This window comes from Coregonus lavaretus (genome assembly GCF_964263955.1).
Source record: "Coregonus lavaretus genome assembly, contig: HAP1_SCAFFOLD_705, whole genome shotgun sequence".
NCBI classification, from domain to species: Eukaryota; Metazoa; Chordata; class Actinopteri; order Salmoniformes; family Salmonidae; genus Coregonus; species Coregonus lavaretus.
The window spans coordinates 146,455-171,312 of record NW_028157304.1 but is presented as its reverse complement, the minus strand read 5'-3'; the positions used below and the strand labels follow the sequence as shown (position 1 = coordinate 171,312).

The following is a 24,858-nucleotide window of genomic DNA, read 5'->3' as shown; positions in this document are numbered from 1 at the left end:
GGTTGTCTAGCAATGATCAACAACCAACTTGACAGACCTTGAAGAATTTTGAAAAGAATAATGGGGAAATGTTGCACAATCCAGGTGTGGAAAGCTCTTAGACACTTACCCAGAAATACTCACAGCTGTAATCTCTGCCAAAGGTGATTCTAACATATATTGACTCAGGGAGTTGAATACTTATGTAATCAGATATATTAGTGTTCTATTTTTTCTATTTTTTTATTTTTTTAATGTTAGACTTTTTCTTACACTTTGACATTACAGGGTATTTTGTGTAGATTGTTAACAAAAAATGACTATTAAATCCCTTTTAATCCCACTATGTAACACAACAAGATGTGGAGAAAGTCAACTGGTGTGAATACTTTCTGAAGGCACTGTATCTCTGTAATGGCTGTGGTAAGGATTGGGGGTATATGGTAATAATCTGTGGTTAGGGACAACCTTTATGAGCTGTGCCAAAAAAACTCACCGTCCACCATACCGTTGATGGTCTCTGAGATCCTGCCGCTGAGCCCTTCCAAGTTAAAGGTCATGGTGCAGGTGTAGAACGCATGGTCCTCAGGAATGACCGCTTCTTCTCGGAGTAACTCCGTAACACTGTTATTGACATAGCTAAACCTGTTCCACAATGGGTCATCTTTCACAATGGGTTCACAGCCCTGAAAGGTTTAAAGTAGAAATCCACACTGAAAGGTAGTGGTAATGGAATGGAATATCATAGTAATGGAATATGGCTAATAAAACAAAATGAATACACAATTACAGATAAGTTGTGATAATGTCTTACCTTAGAAGACCTACTCTCAGAACAATTCAATGCAGTACAATGTGTGAGAGCAATGAACAATGTAAAGAGTATATACCGTATCTGATGGAACATTGTTCAAATGTAGTCACTAGTAGTAATAACCCCACATTCCTATAGTTTTAAACACAAATTAAGAATACATAGAGACAGACTGAATGACTGAAAAGAAAGAGTTCAAACAGGCTTTCCAGCACTGTCAGGCAGGGGCAGACTGGGACCAGAAATCCGCCCTGGCATTTATGACACACCAGACCATTTTTCCCTTGAGGCCCCGACATTGGCCCATTTTCTTTCCTTGAGGCCCCCAAAAGGCCCATTTTTGTCACTGTGGACCCCGTTATTACATTTACATTTTTTACATTTTAGTCATTTAGAAGACGCTCTTATCCAGAGTGACTTACAGTTAGTGAGTGCATACATTTTCATACTGGCCCCCCGTGGGGAACGAACCCACAACCCTGGCGTTGCAAGCGCCATGCTCTACCAACTGAGCTACAGGGGACTACATCATGTCCAAATGTATCTCAAATTGATTTGAACATGATTACATTTTACGTTTTAGTCATTTAGCAGATGCTCTTATCCAGAGTGACTTACAGTTAGTGAGTGCATACATTTTTCATACTGATGCGCGACAAATGCCAATATCGGTCAAATGACTTGAATGAGATTTGTGCCACAAATGCCAAAACGCTTCCATGTGACAACAGTGCAAGGGAAACCAAACCAAAGCACGTTGTTGTTATACCTTGTCCATAGACTGGCCTACAGGGTAAGGAAACCAATGTCATTGTAATTTGGGTGAACTAATTTGGTTATTAGCCAGATAATTATAATTATGTAAAAAAATAAATAAAAAAAAGACAATCCCATTGGGCTAAAAATTTACCAGCCCATCCGGCATGGCCAGTCCACCCCTGCTGTCAGGCGTTCCCTCTCAACACTCTCCCATTGCACTGCACTGTCTGTTTACCCCATAGGACTCACCTTGTACCACTGAATGGAGTAATTGTCCACTTCCCTGATATGGTCACTCAATGGGCAGTTCAGAAAACCGGTGGCTTTGTTGGTCAGGACCTGGTCGGCCTTTTCTGGTCGACCGCATTCTTCTGGGTTGGTGTGGTTCACAATCAGTAAGGCCGATTTCTTATAGCACTGGGAGGGTAGTCTGTTTATCAAAGGTAACAGGAAAGATTTACAGCACACACACACACACACACACACACACACACACACACACACACACACACACAGCAGACAAAAGTATTGCCCCTACCTCACAACACACTCATAGTTTCCAGCATCCTCCATCGCGATGTTAAAAATCCACAGTGTCTTTCCCCGCGGCAGAGTCTTTCTTGTCTCCCTGGTCAGCTCTCTCCCAGTCCTTGGGTCATACCATGAGATGTTATAGGGGATACTGCTGTTGTCAAACACATTGAGGTCCACCAGGGTGGATGTTAACATGGCAGCATCACCGGAAACTGAAAACACCTGCTCAACCTCTCGTCCTTTGTCCTCACAGAGATCTGCACACAAAGAGTATATAAAGTAAAGTAAAGACAAACATGCGGCACAGGGACTGTTTGCGGACCACCATCTTTTTTATTGAGGCCACCTCTTAAAGAAAAACACATGTTGGAGAAATGATGCACGGCAAAGAAATTATGCAATTATTACGCGTCATGTAGTATGCATAGACAGAGTCTTTACAGAGATGGTCCCTTCAAAATATATCTCTTCACAACAAATTCTCCAGTAAAAAAAATAATAACTATGAACACTGATGGTGTTAAATCAATACTGAAAGTGTTGAGTCTGTGGACCCATATAGACACCAGAACAGTGTTAAATTAACACACTGATTAGTGTAAAGCCTTTTTCAAATATTCCCACAGTGCCTTTCAAGCAAATTGTAGAGTTACCACCACTGTATTTGTAAGTGACAGAGACATGGTTGTTGCATTCATCAATTTTTGGTCCTACGGACTTCAAAAAGTGAGATCCTAAATGAGTATGTTGTCATAAAATATATATATATATATTTAACACAATGCCATACAGTGCATTCGGAAAGTATTCAGACCCCTTACATTTTACATTTTACATTTTAGTCATTTAGCAGACGCGACTTACAGTTAGTGAGTGCATACATTCTTTAATTTTTTTTCAAATTTTTTTATTTGTATTCTTTTTTTATATATATATATTTTTTTTTTTCATACTGCCACCCCCGTGGGAATCGAACCCACAACCCTGGCGTTGCAAACGCCATGCTCTACCAACTGAGCTACATCCCTGCCGGCCATTCCCTCCCCTACCCTGGACGACGCTGTGCCAATTGTACGCCGCCCCATGGGTCTCCCGGTCGCGGCCGGCTACGACAGAGCCTGGATTCGAACCAGGATCTCTAGTGGCACAGCTAGCATTGCGATGCAGTGCCTTAGACCACTGCGCCACTCGGGAGATGCCACTCCCTTCACTTGTTCCACATTTTGTTACGTTACACCCTTAAATAAATGTGTTTTTTTCCTTATCAATCTACACACAATACCCCATATTGACAAAGCAAAAACAGGTTTTACATTTTTTTTGCAAATCAATTAAAAATTAAAAACTGAAATATTACATTTACATAAATATTCAGACCCTTTACTCAGTACTTTGTTGAAGCACCTTTGGCAGCGATTACAGCCTCGAGTCTTCTTGGGTATGATGCCACAAGCTTGGCACACCTGTATTTGGGGAGTTTCTCCCATTCCTCTCTGCAGATCCTGTCAAGCTCTGTAAGGTTACATGGGGAGCATCGCTGCACAGCTATTTTCAGGTCTCTCCAGAGCTGTTCGATCGGGTTCATGTCCGGGCTCTGGCTGGGCCACTCAAGGACATTCAGAGGCCTGTCCCGAAGCCACTCCTGCGTTGTCTTGGCTGTGTGCTTAGGGTCGTTGTCCTGTTGGAAGGTGAACCATCGCCCCAGTCTGAGGTCTGGAGCAGGTTTTCATCAAGGATCTCTCTTCTGTACTTTTCTCCGTTCACCTTTCCACATCAAGATGCTGCCACCACCATGCTTCACCGTAGGGATGGTATTGGCCAGGTGATGAGTGGTGCCTGGTTTCCTCCAGACGGGACGCTTGGCATTCAGGCCAAAGAGTTCAATCTTGGTTTCATTAGACCAGAGAATCTTGTTTCTCTTGGTCTGAGAGTCCTTAGGTGCCTTTTGGCAAACTCCCGAGTGGCGCAGTGGTCTAAGGCACTGCATCGCAGTGCTAGCTGTGCCACTAGAGATCCTGGTTTGAATCCAGGCTCTGTCGTAGCCGGCCGCGACCGGGAGACCCATGGGGCGGCGCACAATTGGCCCAGCGTCGTGCAGGGTAGGGGAGGGAATGGCCGGCAGGGATGTAGCTCAGTTGGTAGAGCATGGCGTTTGCAACGCCAGGGTTGTGGGATTGATTCCCACGGGGGGCCAGTATTATCTTTTATTTTTTTTATTAACTGTAAGTCGCTCTGGCTAAGAGCGTCTGCTAAATGACTAAAATGTAAAATGTAAACGTAAGCGGGCTGTCATGTGCCTTTTACTGAGGAGTGGCTTCCGTCTGGCCTCTCTACCATAAAGGCCTGATTGGTGGAGTGCTGCAGAGATGGTTGTCCTTCTGGAAGGTTCTCCCATCTCCATAGAGGACCAAGCCTGTGGTGCGCATCGTCAGCCCGGTCCGGCCCGTTCCTGCTCCCCGCACCATGCCAGGGGTGCGTATCGTCAGCCCGGTCCGGCCCGTTCCTGCTCCCCGCACCAAGTCAGGGGTGCGCGTCGTCAGCCCGGTCCGGCCCATTCCTGCTCCCCGCACCAAGCCTGTGGTGCGCGTCGTCATTCCGGCACAGCCCGTGCCCGTTTCACCGGTGCCTGGTCAGGTACCGGTCAGCTGCTCCACACCGGAGCATAAGCAATCCGCTCCACCGATGTCCAGTCCAGCTCCAGCCAGCGGGACCAGACCAGGGGCACTACGGGGGGGTTATTAGAGGGTGGTGGTCACGCCTGGAGCCGGATCCGCCTCCGAGGAGGAATGCCCACCCGGCCCTCCCCTGTTCGGTTTATGTTGGCGCGGTCGCAGTCCGCGCCTTTGGGGGGGGGTACTGTCACGCCCTGGCTCTAGGGACTCTTTTATGTTGAGCCAGGGTGTGTAGAGTCTATGTTTTATGTTCATTGTTTCAGTATCTAGTTCATGTGTTTCTGTGTTGGCCGGGGTGGTTCTCAATCAGAGGCAACGAGAATCAGCTGTTGCTTGTTGTCTCTGATTGGGACCCATACTTAGGCAGCCGTTTGGCAGTTGTGTTTTGTGGGATCTTGTTCCGTGTTGGTTTGTGTTTGTTACCAAGGACTTCACGTATCGTTTTGTTGTTTTTGTTCGTGTGGTGAATATAAATAAAGTATGTTCGCATTCCACGCTGCGCCTTGGTCCGCTCCTTTTGACGATCGTGACACTGTGTGCAATAACAGTGTTTCAAATGATTTTTGAATGACTACCTCATGTCTGTACCCCACACATACAGTACAATTATATGTAAGTCCCTAAGTCAAGCAGTGAATTTCAAACACAGATTCAACCACGAAGACCAGGGAGGAAAACCTGGTTCCGTCTGCTTTCCACCAGGCACTGGGAGATGAATTCACCATTCAGCAGGTCAACAACCTTAAACACAAGGCCAAATCTACACTGAAGTTGCTTACGAAGAATACAGTGAATGTTCCTGAGTGGCCGAGTTACAGTTTAGACTTAAATCTGCTTGAAAATCTATGGCAAGACCTGAAAATGGTTGTCTAGCAATGATCAACAACCAACTTGACAGACCTTGAAGAATTTTGAAAAGAATAATGGGGAAATGTTGCACAATCCAGGTGTGGAAAGCTCTTAGACACTTACCCAGAAATACTCACAGCTGTAATCTCTGCCAAAGGTGATTCTAACATATATTGACTCAGGGAGTTGAATACTTATGTAATCAGATATATTAGTGTTCTATTTTTCTATTTTTTTCTATTTTTAATGTTAGGCTTTTTCTTACACTTTGACATTACAGGGTATTTTGTGTAGATTGTTAACAAAAAATGACTATTAAATCCCTTTTAATCCCACTATGTAACACAACAAGATGTGGAGAAAGTCAACGGGTGTGAATAATTTCTGAAGGCACTGTATCTCTGTAATGGCTGTGGTAAGGATTGGTGGTATATGGTAATAATCTGTGGTTAGGGACAACTTTTATGAGCTGTGCCAACAAAACTCACCGTCCACCATACCGTTGATGGTCTCTGAGATCCTGCCGCTGAGCCCTTCCAAGTTAAAGGTCATGGTGCAGGTGTAGAACGCATGGTCCTCAGGGATGACCGCTTTTACATGGAGTAACTCCGTAACACTGTTATTGACATAGCTAAACCTGTTCCACAATGGGTCATCTTTCACAATGGTTTCACAGCCCTGAAAGGTTTAAAGTAGAAATCCACACTGAAAGGTAGTGGTAATGGAATGGAATATCATAGTAATGGAATATGGCTAATAAAACAAAATGAATACACAATTACAGATAAGTTGTGATAATGTCTTACCTTAGAAGACCTACTCTCAGAACAATTCAATGCAGTACAATGTGTGAGAGCAATGAACAATGTAAAGAGTATATACCGTATCTGATGGAACATTGTTCAAATGTAGTCACTAGTAGTAATAACCCCACATTCCTATAGTTTTAAACAGAAATTAAGAATACATAGAGACAGACTGAATGACTGAAAAGAGTTCAAACAGGCTTTCCAGCACTGTCAGGCAGGGGCAGACTGGGACCAGAAATCCGCCCTGGCATTTCTGACACACCAGACCATTTTTCCCTTGAGGCCCCGACATTGGCCCATTTTCTTTCCTTGAGGCCCCCAAAAGGCCCATTTTTGTCACTGTGGACCCCGTTATTACATTTACATTTTTTACATTTTAGTCATTTAGCAGACGCTCTTATCCAGAGTGACTTACAGTTAGTGAGTGCATACATTTTCATACTGGCCCCCCGTGGGGAACGAACCCACAACCCTGGCGTTGCAAGCGCCATGCTCTACCAACTGAGCTACAGGGGACTACATCATGTCCAAATGTATCTCAAATTGATTTGAACATGATTACATTTTACGTTTTAGTCATTTAGCAGATGCTCTTATCCAGAGTGACTTACAGTTAGTGAGTGCATACATTTTTCATACTGATGCGCGACAAATGCCAATATCGGTCAAATTACTTGAATGAGATTTGTGCCACAAATGCCAAAACGCTTCCATGTGACAACAGTGCAAGGGAAACCAAACCAAAGCACGTTGTTGTTATACCTTGTCCATAGACTGGCCTACAGGGTAAGGAAACCAATGTCATTGTAATTTGGGTGAACTAATTTGGTTATTAGCCAGATAATTATAATTATGTAAAAAAATAAATAAAAAAAAGACAATCCCATTGGGCTAAAAATTTACCAGCCCATCCGGCATGGCCAGTCCACCCCTGCTGTCAGGCGTTCCCTCTCAACACTCTCCCATTGCACTGCACTGTCTGTTTACCCCATAGGACTCACCTTGTACCACTGAATGGAGTAATTGTCCACTTCCCTGATATGGTCACTCAATGGGCAGTTCAGAAAATCGGTGGCTTTGTTGGTCAGGACCTGGTCGGCCTTTTCTGGTCGACCGCATTCTTCTGGGTTGGTGTGGTTCACAATCAGTAAGGCCGATTTCTTATAGCACTGGGAGGGTAGTCTGTTTATCAAAGGTAACAGGAAAGATTTACAGCACACACACACACACACACACACACACACACACACACACAGCAGACAAAAGTATTGCCCCTACCTCACAACACACTCATAGTTTCCAGCATCCTCCATCGCGATGTTAAAAATCCACAGTGTCTTTCCCCGCGGCAGAGTCTTTCTTGTCTCCCTGGTCAGCTCTCTCCCAGTCCTTGGGTCATACCATGAGATGTTATAGGGGATGCTGCGGTAGTCAAACACATTGAGGTCCACCAGGGTGGATGTTAACATGGCAGCATCACCGGAAACTGAAAACACCCGCTCAACCTCTCGTCCTTTGTCCTCACAGAGATCTGCACACAAAGAGTATATAAAGTAAAGTAAAGACAAACATGCGGCACAGGGACTGTTTGCGGACCACCATCTTTTTTATTGAGGCCACCACTTAAAGAAAAACACATGTTGGAGAAATGATGCACGGCAAAGAAATTATGCAATTATTACGCGTGTCATGTAGTATGCATAGACAGAGTCTTTACAGAGATGGTCCCTTCAAAATATATCTCTTCACAACAAATTCTCCAGTAAAAAAAATAATAACTAAGAACACTGATGGTGTTAAATCAATACTGAAAGTGTTGAGTCTGTGGACCCATATAGACACCAGAACAGTGTTAAATTAACACACTGATTAGTGTAAAGCCTTTTCCAAATATTCCCACAGTGCCTTGCCTTTCAAGCAAATTGTAGAGTTACCACCACTGTAAGTGACAGAGACATGGTTGTTGCATTCATCCATTTTTGGTCCTACGGACTTCAAAAAGTGAGATCCTAAATGAATATGTTGTCATAAAATATATATATATATATATTTAACACAATGCCATACAGTGCATTCGGAAAGTATTCAGACCCCTTCACTTGTTCCACATTTTGTTACGTTACAGCCTTAAATAAATGTGTTTTTTTCCTTATCAATCTACACAAAATACCCCATATTGACAAAGCAAAAACAGGTTTTACATTTTTTTTGCAAATCAATTAAAAATTAAAAACTGAAATATCACATTTACATAAATATTCAGACCCTTTACTCAGTACTTTGTTGAAGCACCTTTGGCAGCGATTACAGCCTCGAGTCTTCTTGGGTATGATGCCACAAGCTTGGCACACCTGTATTTGGGGAGTTTCTCCCATTCCTCTCTGCAGATCCTGTCAAGCTCTGTAAGGTTACATGGGGAGCATCGCTGCACAGCTATTTTCAGGTCTCTCCAGAGCTGTTCGATCGGGTTCATGTCCGGGCTCTGGCTGGGCCACTCAAGGACATTCAGAGGCCTGTCCCGAAGCCACTCCTGCGTTGTCTTGGCTGTGTGCTTAGGGTCGTTGTCCTGTTGGAAGGTGAACCATCGCCCCAGTCTGAGGTCTGGAGCAGGTTTTCATCAAGGATCTCTCTTCTGTACTTTTCTCCGTTCACCTTTCCACATCAAGATGCTGCCACCACCATGCTTCACCGTAGGGATGGTATTGGCCAGGTGATGAGTGGTGCCTGGTTTCCTCCAGACGGGACGCTTGGCATTCAGGCCAAAGAGTTCAATCTTGGTTTCATTAGACCAGAGAATCTTGTTTCTCTTGGTCTGTGAGTCCTTAGGTGCCTTTTGGCAAACTCCCGAGTGGCGCAGTGGTCTAAGGCACTGCATCGCAGTGCTAGCTGTGCCACTAGAGATCCTGGTTCGAATCCAGGCTCTGTCGTAGCCGGCCGCGACCGGGAGACCCATGGGGCGGCGCACAATTGGCCCAGCGTCGTGCAGGGTAGGGGAGGGAATGGCCGGCAGGGATGTAGCTCAGTTGGTAGAGCATGGCGTTTGCAACGCCAGGGTTGTGGGATTGATTCCCACGGGGGGCCAGTATTATTATATATATTTTTTATTAACTGTAAGTCGCTCTGGCTAAGAGCGTCTGCTAAATGACTAAAATGTAAAATGTAAACGTAAGCGGGCTGTCATGTGCCTTTTACTGAGGAGTGGATTCCGTCTGGCCTCTCTACCATAAAGGCCTGATTGGTGGAGTGCTGCAGAGATGGTTGTCCTTCTGGAAGGTTCTCCCATCTCCATAGAGGACCTCTGGAGCTCTGTCAGAGTGACCATCAGGTTCTTGGTCACCTCCCTAACCAAGAACCTTCTCCCCTGATTGCTCAGTTTGGCCAGACTGCAAGCTATAGTAATAGTCTTGTGGTTCCAAACTTCTTCCATTTATGAATGATGGAGGGCACTGTGTTCTTGGGGACCTTCAATGCTGCAGAAAGGTTTTGTTACCCTTCTCCATATCTGTGCCTCGACAGAATCCTTTCTTGGAGCTCAACGGACAATTCCTTTGACCTCATGGCTTGGTTTTTGCTCTGACATGCACTGTCAACTGTGGGACAGGTGTGTGCCTTTCCAAATCATGTCCAATCAATTGAATTTACCACAGGTGGACTCCAATCAAGTTGTAGAAACATCTCAAGGATGATCAATGGAAATAGGATGCACCGGAGCTCAATTTCGAGTCTCATAGCAAAGGGTCTGAATATTTATGTAAATACTTGTTTATTTTTTTTGGTAAACATTTCTAAAAACCTGTTTTCTCACTTCGTCATTATGGGGTATTTTGTGTAGATTGATGAGGAAAAATGTGCATTTAATCAATTTTAGAATAAGGCTGTAACGTAACAAAATGTGGAAAAGGTGAAGGGGTCTGAATAGTTGTGCACTGTATTTATTTCATAAGGCTTTATTTTGTGGGCATAGTTTTAACCAAATAAAGGAGCCTGAAACTCATGCACGTCACTTTGAACTAAAACCATGCCCATCATTATCATATTTCCCAGCTTGCTCTATCGCAGGATGATTGTTTTTAGAATTGTTTGTTTCAATATCTATATTTGTGCAGGTGCATTGATTGATTGATTAATATTATGCTACACAAAGATAAATAAGTGTTTGTCTCCCTTTAGTCACAAATGTAAACCTTTTATTCTGAGATTGTAACACAAGGGCCTGAAACCCATGGTTTACAAGCCACATCAGGCCTGCAAGTCACATTATGCTAGCTTGCAAGGTGACATGTAATTCCTATTGGAATCCAATCAGTGGGTGGAGATCCAACAGTTGGAATAATTATTCACCTGAAATCTGCATTCAGAATGACTGCCTGGGTTAGGAACATTAGGAACTAACTGATTTGAACTAACTAATTGGATTAGTTTATAAAAATGTATGTCATTTATCTTTGTGTAGCACAAGATTAATCAGTCAATCAATGTATGTGCACAAACATAGATATTGAAACAAACAATTCTGAAATATCAACCTGCAATAGAGCCTGCTGGGAAATATGATAATAATGACGTGGTTTTAGTTCAAAGTTATATGTATGAGTTTCAGGCCCCTAAAAAAGGGTAAAACTAGGCCCTCAAAATGGCGTGTGGTATTGTGTTAAACATATATATTTTTAATGATAACATTCACTTAGGATCTCACTTAATACTGGGTGAAGTCCATAGGACCGAAAATGGATGAATACATCATCCATGTCTCTGTCAATAACAAATATAGTCATTGGTGATAACTCTACAATTTACTCAAAAGGCAAGGCACTCTGGGAAATATTTGAATAAGGCTTTACACTAATCCGTAAGTTAATTTAACACTGTTCCGGTGTTTATATGGGGTCCATAGACAACACTTTCAGTGTTGATTTAAAGGTCATGAATAGTTAAAATGATGTTTTTCATGAAATGTGATGATATTTGAAGGAAACCAGATCAAAGTATGATGACTAAAGTATGATAAGTTATACATTGATAAAGTTTGATTATAAAGTTACTGGTCCCCTCCCCCATGTCAAACACTTGGATTCATTATTTAGGGGACAACGTGACATCACCTTAACTCTCATTTTAACACACCACTGGTACTGTAACATGATATTCTCTTACCTAACTTAAATAAGTACCGCCTTTTAACCAACATCGGGGCAGAGGGGCGTGGTTTATACATCTAGATAGCTACTCTACTGGCGCCAAAATGTGACTGAATGGTGTCAGCAAATATAATTACAAGTTTACCCTATCAATCTATGGCAAATATTCGTATATGTTTCCCCTTTCATCTGTGTCTGGTGTTAGCTAGTTACTGGCTAGCGAGGTCTTCAGCCAGCATGGAACAAAAGGGGGAGAAGGGTCATTCAAAACTCTGACTCAGTTGTCATGTCAACACATCCGTCAGTGCTGCTGTGAAACACATCACAAAAGACATGCCAAACGGGAGATATATATATATATAAATGACATCAATGATGCAATTTCAATGTTGTTTGAGTTGCTTTTTGTGTCACCAAATTTGCTTAAGATGATTTTACTGCAACACTGCTCACTGCATCCAAGTTGCTTGACATAGGTGTTTCAAAGAGCTGTCAGTCAAGGCGAACTAATTAATATAAGCTCACCACCCACTCAGCCTGTCTTTTTCAACTTCCTGGTAGTTACCCATGAGAGAAAAAGTACTTTTCAGAATGACTGTTCAGGACCTTTAAAACTCTGTTTTTTTTAAACTGGAGAATTTGCTGTGTGCTTAACCTTTCAGAACAACAAGAAACATAGATATTTGCAGGGCTGCTGTTTCAAAGGATTTAATTCCATCAACACCCACCAGAGGTCAGAGTTAAGTCATGACAAAGTGAAGGACCATGTTTCTGCCTATAGAGCTGTTCAATTGATACAGTTTAATTCAATCTGTACTTCTAGCTGTCCTCGTAACATGATTGATTGATTGATTGATTAATTAATGGCTGATGAATTATGTTGGTAAAGTCCATGCTACTTACCTCCTACTGCCTTGGCGCTGCCAGTGAGACAGAGGAGTGAGAAGAGTGAGAGCTGCAACATCTGACTCCAATCCATAGCTGAAACAAAGAGACACACAGAATCACTTGTGAGTTTTAGTCAGGCATTGCCATAATAGGCTCAAACAAACTATCAGAATCAAGGGTCACATCACACTATCCAAAATCTTCAGCAAAATAAATGATCTCACACACACAAACGTATCATGCTTCTTTCTGACCATCCACTGAATCCCTTACTTGTCAACTGAATGTCTGTTTCCCACACAAACACACACCAGAGCTACACAGCAAATTATAGACTGAGAGTTTTAAATTAACACTGAAAGTGTGGACCCCTATAGACACTGGAAAGTGTTCAATTAACACACTGCTTGGTGTAAAGCCTTATTTTTTTCCCAGAGTGCCTTGCCTTTCAAGTGAATTGTAGAGTTACAGTACTATCCATGACTGTATTTGTTAGTGACAGAGACATGGTTGTTGCATTCATCCATTTTCAGTCCTAGGGACTTCACCAAGTGATATCCTGAGCAAAAATGTTATCATATATGGTTTATTCTTTAACACAATACAATATGTAATTCATATGCTCTAATGTTAAGGGCCTACACTCTGAACATAACAATTAAATGTTGAATTAACACTCAATGTTGGTGTTAATAACCAGAGTTAATACTCAGGTGGGGGGGGGGGTACTATGCAACCACCAACTTTCTCTTATTCGTCTCTCATTTTGGTTTGATTTTAGTCTTGCTGATCTCAAGGGAAATAGGTCAACTTAAATTTATGAAACCAACAATAAATAAGATACTACATGTAATGAATAGTCAGGGAGAAAAAGGGTGTAGATTCACGCGCAGAGCGCGGCAGGTGTTTATTTCGCCTTCACAAAAGGCAGGAATCATGTTCACAGGCAGGCAATGGTCATACACAGGCAGGAGAATCCAAAATTAGGACTGAAGGCTATAACTGGTTGTCACAAACGAACTAGGAAAAGGTTTAGTAGAGTCAAAATGAACAATACCTCACAAGAAACAAACAGAATGAACTGAACTAAATAAGGAGCTAATGAGACCAGGTGAGTAACAAACACAGGTGAAATCAATGAACAAAAATGAAAGACAGGGCTATGTTCAAGAACACAGAGAAACATGGCTACATTCAAGAACAAAAGGTTGACTAAGAAAATAAATACAGAACCTTACACTACACAAATAAAGTTTGTATATGGGTGGTTCTGCAACTACTGGCACTTTTGGCTTTTTTTTTTATTTTTTTTTTCTTGAAAGAAACTTGTATTTACATAAATAATGTTCTACTTTTGTCAGGAACCATAAACTGGTATTGACTGTGGCCATTTTATACAACAAGACATGGATTTATGTAACGGAGACGCAGGGAGAGAGGAAGCAGGTGCAGTAGTGAGTTTCATGATTAAGAACATGGACAGATCGAAAACAAGGGAAGCGTATGGACAAGAAAACATAACCAATACTGCCTGACCCGATGAGTGCTACAGTGCTTTGCAAAACTATTCATCCCCCTTGCCGTTTTTCCTGTTTTGTTGCATTACAACCTGTAATTTAATTGGATTTTTATTTGGATTTCATGTAATGGACAAAAGGCTGTAGTGGTCTAAGGCTGTGCCACTAGAGATCCTGGTTCGAATCCAGGCTCTGTCGTAGCCGGCCGTGACCGGGAGACCCATGGGGCGGCGCACAATTGGCCCAGCTTCGTCCAGGGTAGGGGAGGGAATGGCCCACCGTTGGAATCGAACCCACAACCCTGGCATTGCAAACGCCATGCTCTACCAACTGAGCTACATCCCTGCCGGCCATTCCCTCCCCTACCCTGGACGACGCTGGGCCAATTGTGCACCTCCCCATGGGTCTCATGGTCGCGGCCGGGTACGACAGAGCCTGGATTCGAACCAGGATCTCTAGTGGCACAGCTAGCACTGCGATGCAGTGCCTTAGACCACTGCACCACTCGGGAGGTACTGCGCCACTCGGGAGGTACTCTGGTCAGATGAGACTAAAATTGAGCTCTTTGGCCATCAAGGAAAACGCTATGTCAGGCGCAAACCAACCACCTCTCATCACCCCAAGAACACCATCCCCACAGTGAAGCATGGTGGTGGCAGCATCATGCTGTGGGGATGTTTTTCTTCGGCAGGGACTTGGAAACTGGTCAGAATTGAAGGAATGATGGATGGCGCTAAATACAGGGACATTCTTGAGGGAAACCTGTTTCAGTCTTCTAGAGATTTGAGACTGGGATGGAGGTTCACATTCCAGGAGGACAATGACCCTAAGCATACTGCTAAAGCAACACTCGAGTGGTTTAAGGGCAAACATTTAAATGTCTTGGAATGGCCTAGTCAAAGCCCAGACCTCAATCCAATTGAGAATCTGTGGTATGACTTAAAGATTGTTGTACACCAGTGGAACCCATCCAACTTGAAGGATCTGGAGCAGTTTTGCCTTGAAGAATGGGCAAAGCTCCCAGGGGCTAGATGTGCCAAGCTTATAGAGACATACCCCAAGAGACTTGCAGCTGTAATTGCTGCAAAAGGTGGCTCTACAAAGTATTGACTTTGGGGGGGTGAATAGTTATGCACGCTCAAGTTTTCCGTTTTTTTTTTCTTCTTTCTTGTTCGTTTCACAAGAAAAAATATTTTTGCATCTTCAAAGTGGTAGGCATGTTGTGTAAATCAAATGATACAAACCCCCCAAAAACCCATTTTAATTCCAGTGTCACGACTTCATCCGAGGCTGCCCCCTCTCTTTGTTCGGGCAGGCGTCGGTGTTCGTCGTCACCAGCCTTCTAGCCACTGCCGCTCCTCATCTCATCATTCTATTTTTTTTCTTGTTTATTACACACACCTGGTTCATATCCCCTCATCAGTACCTGTATAAGTGTTCCCTCTGCCCCCTTGTATTTGTGTGTGATTGTTTATTGTGAGGATAGTGAAGCTCGTGGTACTCCTTGTATTTTGTATCAGATCCAGCCACCCACATCCCAGCACCCAGAGGGATCCATATATTCCGACCACGGGATTTAGACGGGACAGCTGCCAGGGACTCCTCCTACAACTGGAGCTATATTATTCTACCATCATCCCGGCCCCATCGGAGCGGGAGAAGGTGTCTGCCCTCGTCTCCTGCCTCTAGGGGAAAGCCCTGGAGTGGGCCAATGCAGTCTGGAGTGAAAGAGGAGCCTCGTTGGACAACTACGGGGAGTTCACTTGCATCTTTCGGTCCGTCTTCGATCACCCGCCCGAAGGTAGTGAGGCGGGCAAGCGGCTGGTCCACCTGAGGCAGGGGACAAGGACCGCGCAGGACCCCGGCTGGGCCTGTGTGGAACGAGCAGGCCCTCATTGACCACTTCTGGTGCCATCTACGAGAGGACATCCGAAGGGAGCTAGCCTGCCGGGACACCATGTTGTCCTTTAATCAACTGGTGGACATGGCCATCCAGTTGGACAACCTGCTGGCTGCTAGAGGACGTCCTGGAAGGGGCCTGCCCGTTCCACCCCCCCAACCCGGATCACGAGCTGATGGAGCTGGGTGGAGCGGCGATCCGGGAAAGCGGAGGATGACAGCCCCAGTGTCCCTCTAGTGGAACGAGAGGACTTTCTCCTGCACGCTGTCGTGGCGTTCTTTTGGGTCTTGAGGCGGCAGGCAGGGCACTCTCGCGTCACCCCAGGTATCGAACACCCACACTCGTTCAGAGCCCTCTGCTGCACACTCTACCCTACCCATGCACTTTCCTGATTACATTGTAGTTCCCCAGTGTAAGGCGCTGGTCGATTCAGGCGCAGCTGGGAACTTTATGGACAGGTCATTTGCACATAGTCTAGGCATTACATTGGTTCCCCTATCCATTCCACTCCCCATCAGAGCACTTGACAGTCGACCACTAGGGTCCGGGTTCGTTAGGGAAGTTACAGCACCAGTCACTATGGTTACGCACAAGACCCATAGCGAGCAAGTCACCTTTTTTATTATTGAGTCTCCTGATTTCCCTGTTGTGTTAGGTCTTCCCTGGTTAGTACTACACAACCCCACCTTTTCATGGCTGCAGAGGGTTCTCACGTGGTGGGCGTGAGAGTGTCAGGGTAGGTGTCTAGGTGTTTCCATTGGTGCAACCACGGTGGACAGTCCAGACACTACCTCCACTGTGCGCATTCCCCCCGAATACCTCGATTTGGTGTACGCATTTTCCAAAACGCAGGCGACCAAATTACCACCTCTTCGGGCGGGGGATTGCGCGGTAAACCTCCGGGTAGATGCTGTGCCTCCCAGGAGTCATGTGTATCCCCTGTCGCAGTCTGAAACGGAGGCGATGGAGACATACGTCTCCGAGTCCCTGCGTCAGGGGTTCATACGTCCCTCCACTTCGCCCGCCTCAAGTTTCTTTTTTGTGAAGAAGAAAGACGTAGGTCTGCGCCCTTGCCTTGATTACCGAGCACTGAACAAGGGGACTATACTTCATAGTTATCCTCTACCCCTCATTCCATCTATGATCGAGTCAATGCATGGGGCACGCTTCTTCACAAAATTAGATCTCCGGAGTGCGTACAACCTGGTGCGTGTCCGAGAGGGGGACGAGTGGAAGACAGCATTCAGCACAACCACGGGGCATTACGAATACCTGGTGATGCCGTACGGTTTGATGAATGCTCCATTTGTCTTCCAGTCCTTTGTGAACGAGGTGTTTCAGGACATGCTTGGTCGTGGTCTAGTGGTCTACATCAATGACATTCTGGTGTATTCCGATACGCGCAGCGAACATGTGTCCCTTTTTCGCAAAGTGCTGGCCCGACTGTTGGAACATGACCTTTATGCCAAGGCAGAACAGTGTCTGTTTTTCCAACAGTCCGTCTCCTTTATCGGATACTGCATTACCACCTCAGGTGTGGAGATGGAGGGAGATCGCATTTCAGCCGGGCGTATTTGGCAGACTCCAACCACGGTTAAGGAGGTGCAGCGCTTTATTGGCTTTGCCAACTACTATCGGAGGTTTATCCGGGGCTTTGGCAAAGTCGCAGCTCCCATTACATCTCTGTTGAAGAGTGGGCCGTCCCGACTCCGCTGGTCTGCTGAGGCTGACAGGGCCTTCAGTAACCTGAGGGTTCTGTTCACCTCAGCCCCGGTACTGGCCCATCCCGAACCATCACTAACGTTGGTAGTGGAGGTGGATGCGTCCGAGGTTGGGATAGGCGCTGTCCTATCTCAACGCTCGGGCACGCCACCCAAGCTCCGCCCCTATGCCTTCTTCTCCAAGAAGCTCAGCCCGGAGGAGCAGAACTACGACGTTGGTGATCGGGAGCTGTTCGCTGTTGTCCGAGCCCTGAACGTGTGGAGGCACTGGCTCAAGGGGAGCGAAACACCCTTTCCTCGTCTGGACGGACCACCATAACCTGGAGTACATCTGGGCAGCGAGGAGGCTGAACCCTAGCCAGGCCAGGTGGGCCCTATTCTTCACCCGGTTTGATTTTACTCTATCATACATTCCGGGTACGAAGAACGTGAAGGCAGACGCACTGTCACGGCTGTACGACACAGAGGAGAGGCCCATAGACAACACCCCCATACTCCCGGCCTCCTGTATTGTGGCGCCGGTAGTATAGGTGATGGACGCGGACATAGAGCGGGCATTACACACAGAGCCATCTCCACCTCAGTGTCCAGCTGGGTTGCAGTACGTGCCTTCTCTTGTCCGTGACCGTCTGATCTATTGGGCACACACTACCCCCTCCTCTGGTCACCCAGGTATCGGTCATACAGTGCGCTGTCTGAACGGAAAGTACTTGTAGCCTACCTTGGCTAAGGACGTGATGGTGTATGTCTCCTCCTGCTCAGTGTGCGCCCAGAGTAAGGCACCTAGGCACCTCCCAGCAGGTAAGTTACAGCCCTTACCAGTTCCACAACGGCCATGGTCACACTTGTGTATTGACTTCCTTACTGATCTTCCCCTCTGTCAAGTTAACACCACCATCCTGGTCGTTGTGGACCGCTTTTCCAAAGCCTGCCGCCTCCATCTGCTGCCCGGTCTCCCCACGGCCCTGCAGACTGCGGAGGCCCTGTTTACACACGTCTATCGGCACTATGGGGTTTCCAGAGGACATAGTGTCTGACCCGGGGTCCCCAGTTCACATCCAGGGTCTGGAAGGCGTTCATGGAACGTCTGGGGGTCTCAGTCAGCCTGACTTCCGGTTTTGACCCCGAGTCTAATGGGCAGGTGGAACGGGTGAACCAGGATGTGGGTAGGTCCTACTGCCTGGAGCGGCCAGGGGAGTGGTCGGTGTTCTTGCCATGGGCCGAATATGCCCAGAACTCTCTCCGTCACTCCTCCACTAACCTAATGCCATTTCAATGTGTTTTAGGTTATCAGCCGGTTCTGGCACCGTGGCATCAAAGCCAGACCGAGGCTCCTGCGGTGGATGACTGGTTTCAGCGCTTTGAGGGGACGTGGAACGCTGCTCATGTCCACCTCCAACGCGCCATGCGTTGCCAGAAGGCCAACGCTGACCGCCACCGCAGTGAGGTCCCGGTCTTTGTACCGGGTGATTGGGTATGGCTCTCGACCCGGAATCTACCCCTCCGCCTACCCTGCCAGAAGCTGAGCCCACGGATTGTGGGGCCGTTCAAAGTCTTGAGGAGAATAAACGAGGTTACTTGTATGTCATTACGCCCTCCAGATTACCGTATTAAAATCCATGTGTCTGAGGTGCGGGAGGTCCCTCCGCCCCCTCTGGACAGCGAGGGGGTCCCGGCGTACTCCGTCCGTTCCATCCTGGAATCGAGGCGTCGGGTAAGGGGCCTTCAGTACCTTGTGGATTGGGAGGGGTACGGTCCGGAGGCGCGGTGATGGGTCCCGGTGAGAGATATCCTCGATCCCTCCCTGTTGCAGGATTTCCACCGTCGCCATCCGGCTCGCCCTGCTCCGCGTCTTCCTGGTCGTCCCCGAGGCCGGTGTCGACGCGCTGCTGGAGTTGCGCGTCAAGGGGGGGGGGGGGTACTGTCACGACTTCCTCCGAGGCTGCCTCCTCTCCTTATTTGGGCAGGCTTCGGCGTTCGTCGTCACCGGCCTTCTAGCCACTGCCACTCCTCATCTCATCATTCCATTTGTTTTGTCTTGTTTATTACACAAAACTGGTTCATATCCCCTCATCAGTACCTGTACAAGTATTCCCTCTGCCCACTTGTCTTTGTGTGTGATTGTTTATTGTGAGGATAGTGAAGCTCGGTGGAGCTCCTTGTATTTTGTATCGCCAGGTTATTTTCCCCATGTGCCTTGTTGGTTCCAGTGCACCTGTTTTGCGCACAGGACAGTTTTGACGCTTTACTGCGTAACTCTGTATTCCGGAATAAATCCTGTTATTCTGTGATTTACCCTCCTGCGCCTGACTCCTTCAAATCACCCATCACATCCAGATTGTAAGGCAACAAAATAGGAAAAATGCCAAGGGGGGTGAATACTTTCGCAAGCCACTGTAGATAAATGGGGAGTAATCAAGGTAGTGATGAAGTCCAGGTGTGATGAAGTCCCCCCTGACGCGCGGTTCCAGCCACAGGGGGACGGCGGCCAGGGGGACGGCCCCGAGGGCGAGGAGCGGGCCGGTCCGGACAGCGAAGAAGGAAATATCTGATGATGTTGGGATCTAGAATGTCGTCCACCGGGACCCAACACCGCTCCTCTGGACTGTACCCCTCCCAGTCCACCAGGTACTGGAGCCGACCCCCACGACGTCGGGAGCCCAGGAGGGATTTGACGGCATAGGCGGGGCACCCCTCGAGGAATCGGGCCCACTCCCCCTGTCGGTCCTTTCGACGTATCGGTGGTGGGGGCTCCCATCTGATGGGCGAAATAGAGGGAGCACTGGAGTAGGAAGCCACGGCATTTAGATGGAGTCCCATCATATTTGTCCGGGAGGGACAATCGGACATCGTTGACCTGGGAGGACTGCTGGATGGGCTGGGGTGCTAGCTCGCTGGGTCGACTCGTGGTAGAGAATCCTCCGCTAGTTGGAGGTGACGCCCCTTGGGTAATGTCGAGGTGTTGAAGAACGCGGAGGACCTCATCTATAGTCGTCCCCAGTTGCGGCAGCTGGTCGTGGTGTTTGCAAAGTAGGCGTCCCTGTTCACCTACCATCTGGGAGATGTCTTGATTACCTGCTGCTTCCATTTGTAGAGGCAGTATTCCGTAACGGAGACGCAGGGAGTCAGGAAACAGGTGCAGTAAGTGAGTTTAATGATAACGTACATGGAGAGATACAAAACAAATTTACTTGGTTAATATGATCAGTTATCATTTGATGAATTCCAAACACAACATGTTGAGACGTATTCTTTTAAATAGAAGCAATTCCAGATGAGTTATAGCCGTTGCGGTAATGACGCAGAATATTCTCTTATCTTGACATATTCAAAGTTACTTTTCTTGAAGGTGGTGATAAATCCAGCCTGGTCACCCGTCATACAAGTCAGTATTTGACGTCCCTCCATGTCTGAGGACATCAGGAGATGACGTGGAAACCGGCCACTAGGGGCAACAGTGAGCGCTGTTACCTTCAAGAGTCGGCTGGAGTGGTGTAAAGCTCACCTCCATTAGACTCTGAAGCAGTGGAATTGTGTTCTCTGGAGTGATGTGTCACGCTTCACCATCTGGCAGTCCGACAGACGAACGCTACCTGCCCCAATGCATAGTGTCCAACTGTAAAGTTTGGTGGAGGAGGAATAATATTCTGGGGCTGTTTTTCATGATTCGGGCTAGGCCCCTTAGTTCCAGTGAAGAGAAATCTTAACGCTAAAGCATACATTGACATTCTAGATGATTCTGTGCTTCCAACTTCGTGGCAACTGAAGACAGTGTGTTGTGGTAGCCAGGTGGACCTCATGACATACAGTACATTCGTAAAGTATTCAGATCACTTGAATTTTTCCACATTTCGTTACATTACAGCCTTATTCTAAAATAGATTAAAATGTATTTTTAGAAAACAATAGAAAACATGAAAACATAGACAGTATAAAAAACATTAGCTGTAAGCAAAACATCATTCACATTAAACACCTTGCGTTTCTATAAAACACAAAGGGCATATTTTACTTGCCGTTGCAATAAGAAATAGATTTCACACAAAGTTATAGAAAATAAGTATTAACAGGTGTGATGATGATGATGACCCTTACGATTCCTACCACATCCTGTATTAGGAGGAAACTCACACTAAAAAATAATTGTCTGCAAGACAATAATATTCAATCATCCTATTGGCAAGGTAATCATTCAGAATCCTTTAAGAGTGACCAGCTGTTCCACACCGGTATCAGTCACACATAAATAACTGGATTCAATAATTTTTCATGAAAATGTGTTGAGAGAGTCAGGTACCAGAAGTCCTTTCATTCAACAGATTTCCTCGTTATGTCTAACACTGTCCTCTCCAAAGCCCATCCATCCCATCACAACTTCATCAGGCTGTTCTTCTCTGGTCACCTCGTCCTCGTGCCCCTCACTGGCATATAATACCTCAGTTCCTTCCAGAAGCGTGAGGACAAGGAAAGAGAGGGTGAGGAGAGAGGGGACGAAGCCAGCTCCCCTCTCTTCTCCTCCACCTCCTCCTCTTCTCCCCACCTCCCACACCTCAACCCTCTGCTACTCTTCCACCAGCAGACGGCGCCCTGGCGCTCCCGGAGGTGGCGCACCGACTCGGGGAAGAGGGTCAGCTGTGTGGGGGAGACCTCCTCCAGCTCCACAAGGACCACCTTAAGGGAGCCCTCCAACAGGGCACGGTGCATGGCCGTCTGCCTCTCGAAGCTCTGCCAGGCCTCCAGGACACCACTGCTGCTGTCACTGTGGCTTCCACTGCAGAACGTAGAGCCAGAGTAGACCAGGAGGAGACGCCGGCTTGCCAGCATGCTCTCCTCCACTGCATCTACTATGGCTAGAGAGGGAGGAGGGAGGAGAAGAGGGGGAAAGGGAGGAGGGAGGAGAAGAGGGGGAAAGGGAGGAGAGAGGAGGGAGGAGAAGAGGGGGAAAGGGAGGAGGGAGGAGAAGAGGGGGTCAGGGAGCAGGGAAAATTGTTATTAAAACATTGTTCTACCATTGAAATGGTTTCTGAAGGTCTTTATGATTTCAGAAAGGTTTCACATATTTCATCATCATGCTACTTATGTACTAATGCCAAGGCTAACTTAGTCTTCTGGAACCTGGAGCCTCAGGGTCGAGCTGAGATGTCATACCTTCCCCTGGTAGGCTGTCCCGGCCCAGTATGAACAGCCTGTAGCCACACCTCCCCTCCAGAACCTGGGGCAACATGTGGAGGGCAAACATCTCTGCCTCCCCACAGGCTCCGCCCCCATCCCCAAACAGACGGGGGTATGCCACGTACGCATCATACAACTTCCCATCAGAGTCTGCCACATGCAGGATAGGGACAGGTAAAACAAAATAGATGTGTTAGTGCTGGGCTAGAGCAAAAGCCTCCACAAACCTGCCTAACAGAGGAGGCTTGGTTATTTATGACACCATAGTTGCTTGTGTTTTATGGTTACATGGCCTATTTAGTGCCTTGTATCAAACTTCCTCTCTGTTTCCTCTGAGTCATGGAAAATGCTGTGCTTGCATAGCTGTGGGATGTGCTACAATACATTGCTACACTTGCTACTGATTTTACTTGTGGTCAGGTGGGGAGTGGGAAACAAGTGTTGGATTCTAGCTTGGAATATACTTATTCATGTTACCATATTAGAACCGGGTGTATGGAAAGTTACTGAGTGAGAAAGGGGAGTGCAGAGCTTACATTCTGTTGGAAAATGTTATTCTTAAATCTCATGTACCCTATGGAGAGAGGCAAAGGGCAACAGTCTGGTTTCAGTCACTGCTAAGGTAGGACAGCCGTGGAGTAGGGAGGAGTGAGGAATTCGGCCCGAGGTCAGGTCAGATGAAGTGAGGAGGAACAGTCAGTCCTGTCACACACATACAGTTGAAGTCGGAAGTTTACATACCCCTTAGCCAAATACATTTAAACTCAGTTTTTCACAATTCCTGACATTTAATCCTAGTAAAAATTCCCTGTCTTAGGTCAGTTAGGATCACCACTTTATTTTAAGAATGTGAAATGTCAGAATAATAGTAAAGAGAATGATTTATTCAGCTTTTATTTATTTCATCACATTCCCAGTGGGTCAGAAGTTTACATACACTCAATTAGTATTTGGTAGCATTGCCTTTAAATTGTTTAACTTGGGTCAAACGTTTCGGGTAGCCTTCCACAAGCTTCCCACAATAAGTTGGATGACTTTTGGTCCATTCCTCCTGACAGAGCTGGTGTAAGAGGCCTCCTTGCTCGCACACGCTTTTTCAGTTCTGCCCATAATGTTCTATAGGATTGAGGTCAGGGCTTTGTGGTGGCCACTCCAATACCTTGACGTTGTTGTCCTTAAGCCATTTTGCCACAACTTTGGAAGTATGCTTGGGGTCATTGTCCATTTGGAAGACCCATTTGCGACCAAGCTTAAACTTCCTGACTGATGTCTTAAGATGTTGCTTCAATACATCCACATAATTTTCCTTCCTCATGATGCTATCTACTTTGTGAAGTGCACCAGTCCCTCCTGCAGCAAAGCACCCTCACAGCATGATGCTGCCACCCCCGTGCTTCACAGTTGGGATGGTGTTCTTCAGCTTGCAAGCCAACTTTAAAGGCACAGTCAACTTAGTGTATGTAGACTTCTGACCCACTGGAATTGCTGTGAATTATATGTGAAATAATCTGTCTGTAAACAATTGTTGGAAAAATTACTTGTGTCATGCACAAAGTAGATGTCCTAACCGACTTGCCAAAACTATAGTTTGTTAAAAAGAAATTTGTGGAGTGGTTGTAAAACAAGTTTTAATGACTGTATGTAAACTTCCAACTTCAACTGTATATTTCCATGCCCATGAAGGTTCTAGCAGGAGGCTACACCAATGAGAGGAACCAAATACGTTCCTGACTAGTAACAGAGATGTATTGGCTGTCTAGATATGCAAGGGGTTGACTCCGCCTAGTAGGAAGGTATAAATATATGTGATTGTGTAAACATCTTTGTCTTTGCAGCTATATGACCCAGTGGGTGAATAAACTTTGTTTGAGCTTTTTCTAGTTGTCCGTTTGAGTTTTTACTCAGTTTGTTCAGAACCTAACACAAGCAATGCAACATGCGTGTGTGTGTGGGATTAAGTGTGGGCCTGGGGGTTTGTGGGGAGACATGCTGTATGTGCATTTCTGTCTTTATCTGGTGTAGGAATGTATATTTATGTTAGTGCGAGTTTCCATTTCGTGAAAGCACAGTATGCAATGAGTCTGCAGATAGTGTGTGTGTGTGCAT

The 24,858-nt window shown here is 46.1% G+C and overlaps 1 protein-coding gene and 1 pseudogene across 2 annotated transcripts in view; both read right to left on the bottom strand.

Moving 5' to 3' along the window:
• LOC311125550 (interleukin-1 receptor type 1-like) overlaps positions 1-24,858 on the bottom strand; it is a 57,120-nt gene that overhangs the window by 10,916 nt on the left and 21,346 nt on the right. The window contains exons 2-5 of the mRNA XM_084199584.1: positions 12,458-12,535; positions 2,091-2,343; positions 1,802-1,982; positions 476-665 (exon numbers count right to left, since the gene is read on the bottom strand). Of these exons, the coding sequence (XP_084055710.1) occupies positions 476-665; positions 1,802-1,982; positions 2,091-2,343; positions 12,458-12,533 (700 nt within the window). The 5' untranslated portion in view covers positions 12,534-12,535. The remainder of the gene's footprint in view (positions 1-475; positions 666-1,801; positions 1,983-2,090; positions 2,344-12,457; positions 12,536-24,858) is intronic.
• LOC311125549 (interleukin-1 receptor type 1-like) overlaps positions 21,803-24,858 on the bottom strand; it is a 31,673-nt pseudogene continuing 28,617 nt past the window's right edge. Inside the window, exons 10-11 of the transcript in view lie at positions 22,729-22,902; positions 21,803-22,430 (exon numbers count right to left, since the gene is read on the bottom strand). The product of the transcript in view is annotated as an interleukin-1 receptor type 1-like (transcript). The remainder of the gene's footprint in view (positions 22,431-22,728; positions 22,903-24,858) is intronic.